The 2,962-nt window shown below is 53.6% G+C and overlaps 2 protein-coding genes across 2 annotated transcripts in view; both read right to left on the bottom strand.

The window, feature by feature from the left end:
• The window catches only part of LOC119333022 (germinal center kinase 1-like), a 6,680-nt gene extending 6,375 nt beyond the window's left edge, over positions 1–305 (bottom strand). The window contains exon 1 of the mRNA XM_037606067.1: positions 261–305. Within this exon, the coding sequence (XP_037461964.1) occupies positions 261–305 (45 nt within the window). The remainder of the gene's footprint in view (positions 1–260) is intronic.
• Positions 1–2,745, bottom strand: part of LOC119330514 — a 4,967-nt gene extending 2,222 nt beyond the window's left edge. The window contains exon 1 of the mRNA XM_037603622.1: positions 1,294–2,745. Within this exon, the coding sequence (XP_037459519.1) occupies positions 1,298–2,626 (1,329 nt within the window). The 5' untranslated portion in view covers positions 2,627–2,745 and the 3' untranslated portion in view covers positions 1,294–1,297. The remainder of the gene's footprint in view (positions 1–1,293) is intronic.
• Between the last annotated feature and the right edge of the window lie 217 nt (positions 2,746–2,962).

Below are 2,962 nucleotides of genomic sequence, written 5' to 3'. Positions count from 1 at the left end.
GGGGGGGGGGGGCTTTTTACACACCCACCGCTGGAACAATAGTGGGCGAATGGGCATCAGCTTACCAGCGGTGAGGACAGCCCAAATGTGACTTATGCAGAAAGAAAAGACAAAAAGGATAGTAGAGGGACAAGCAGAATATGGCTAACACATAGCTACATGTTTGGTATGGCCCTAGTTAACCCACCGATAAATGCAGTTAAATGGCCAATTCGCCTATTAATCCCTATTCAGCACCTGACCGAGATGGTACCAGTTACCACTATCCTGAACATTTCTTGAAAATCAATTAAAACTCTCTCCATTTGCTCACTACCGAATAAGTGAAGCAATAATACCAAGTTGTTTTCATCTACTATATCAAATTTACTAAAAGTGTTAATGAGATAACAGTTGTCATAGTCTGTATGGCAGCAATGTAAAAGTGATAGCAATATTGCAAACCTGAAACCACTAGTGCAAATTAGCAGTTCTCAACCATGGATGGCATACAGTACTGAATCATTAACAACAGTCGAGTTGCAGCATGACAATGGTGGTGCTTGAATCTTTGCATAAACAATATTAACCTTCTTTTTTGAGAAGTTACTGCGGGAGAGGCTCCTACTGCTCTATATTAAAAAACAGAGTATGTAAATGGCACCAGGACCATTTTTCTTGATATATCTTTGGCATGGATTTGTGTGTTACAGTACTGAATCATTAACAACAGTCGAGTTGCAGCATGACAATGGTGGTGCTTGAATCTTTGCAAAAACAATATTCACCTACTTTTTTGAGAAGTTACAGCAGGAGAGGCTCCTACTGCTCTATATTAAAAAACAGAGTATGTACATGGCACCAGGACCATTTTTCTTGATATATCTTTGGCATGGATTTGTGTGTTACATGTGTTGCAGCCACGAAAATGCACATGTAGGAACTAAAGAAAAGAAAAAGGAGTAGAAACAAATGTAGGTCACTTAGGAATTTTGTTTTCCTTCAATGTGCTCAGTTGACAACTTTGTAGGCACTTCTCCACATTTCCTATTATGCCCAAAACTATTACTCCCATGAACAAGCCAACCTTGCCTCCTTGGAAAGAAAACATGCAGGGGAACTTTGGAGCAAGAGAAAGGAATGATGATAATTTTAGCCTACACAATAGTTATTGTATGGTTTGTGCCCATGGCTAATGGTCTACTACAATGTAATTTTGTGGACAGAGGGAATAACAAATATGGCTTTCAAAGCAAAGAATACTCTCTCCCCCCAACTGCTGAAAACAAGAGGATGATACAGTAGCAAGTTTACCAGTTCATAGAGTTGGTGCCGAGATCTGCGGCGGGTAGCCCCTGTACAGGTGAGCATGCAACATTTTGTGCTTGGACACATACATCCTCTCGAGTTGCAATGCCTTGAGCTCCAGTGCAAAATACTCAATATCCGGACTCTCTGATGAAGCGCTCCCGAACCAGGGCCAATCAAGCGAAATCCCTCTCAGGAGCAAGTACTCCTCATCAGAACCTATGATGCGCCAGTGATAGTCGGGCAATGGGTGATCTTTCGTTTCGTGTTGCCACTCTTCATTGCGTTTGCCTGGCCAGGTCTTGTAGTACAAGTCCAATGTGTTTCTACCAATATTGAGCAGCCCAATCCTGCCCTGCCCTGCCTCCAGAATGGCGAACCGCCTCTCGTCGTTGCCGGGCGGGAGGTCGACAATGGAGAACTCCATCGTGCCGGCGTCAAGCATGAGCAGCTTCTCCATCCACTCCAACAGCCAGCAGAAGCAGCCCTGCACGTAGTGGCGCCGCTCGTACAAGGCGTCCAGCGCGAAGTCGTTGGACAACTCGCTTGAGCCGTACCTGCGCCACTCGCCGGTATGCGAGGAGAAGACGAACACGGCGACCCTGTCCTCGCACAGCACCTTGCCGATGACCCTAAAGGGCACGCCATCGTCGCGCAGGTCCTCGGCGCTGGCCGGCGCAAGGAAGGGCTCGAAGTCGAGCATGCCCCACCGCAGGACGGGGGCCGCCAGGTCGTCGGGGACGGGCGGGACGCGGACGCAGCGGCGGAAGAGCGGGTCGGCGACGGCGAGGTCAACAAAGGTGGTGGAGGTAGCGTCGGCGAAGCTGCCGCGGCCGTGGGAGCTGGGGACCGCGGAGAAGAGCACGCGGCCGTCACGCGCGTCGCGGGGGCTCCAGCAGGCGGCGTCGTCGGGGAGGAAGGAGAAGGCGAAGTCGGCGGCCCGCGCGAGGGCGCGCGCGGCCGGGGCGGAGGGGTGCGGCGGGCGGGCGGCGTAGAAGTCCTCCCGGAGGAAGCCGAGGACCGGGGCCCTGTGGAGCGCGCGGAATCGGCGCCGGAACGGGAGCGCGGACGTGATGGCCCGGAAGGAGGCGCAGGCGGCCGACGCCCGCGCGACGTCCCCCGCCGTCGTGAGCCGCAGGAAGATGTCCTCCAGGATGCCGTCCGGGAGGTGCGGCTGCTGCAGAGGCGGGGCGTCGGCGTCGGCGTCCGGGGGCGGCGCGGCAGGGGCGTCGGCCTCCGGGAGCGGCGGGGGGGATTCGGCGTCCGTGGGCGGGGAGGGGGCGTCTCCGTCAGGATTAGGCGGAGGGGGAGGCTCGTCGGCGGTGAGTGGCGTGGCCATTGGCGCGGATGTGGCGGCCGGCCGGCGGTGGGAATGGGAGAGGGGAACTGGATTTGGGGCCTGCCGCGGGGAAGAAGAGTGAAGCGAGTGGGACTAGGGTTTGCAGGCTCTCGTCCGAGATCCGACAGAATACTATTACTCCGTGGAGAAATATAAGGGCGTATGTTTTTCCTTTTTGAGATTTATAAGGGCAACTCCAATGGGGCCACCCAAATGGACGATGCATTTGTCCGTTTTTTGTTTGTTTGAATCGGCCATCCGTCCTGCGTCTGCTTAGTTTTGCATTTGGGACGGCAGTGCGTCCAACGCGCCGACCCATTTCATGTCCGCATTCAA

This window comes from Triticum dicoccoides, chromosome 7A (assembly GCF_002162155.2).
Source record: "Triticum dicoccoides isolate Atlit2015 ecotype Zavitan chromosome 7A, WEW_v2.0, whole genome shotgun sequence".
Lineage (NCBI taxonomy): Eukaryota > Viridiplantae > Streptophyta > Magnoliopsida > Poales > Poaceae > Triticum > Triticum dicoccoides.
The sequence above is the reverse complement of the archived record's forward strand: the minus strand, read 5'-3'. Positions and strand labels throughout refer to the sequence as shown.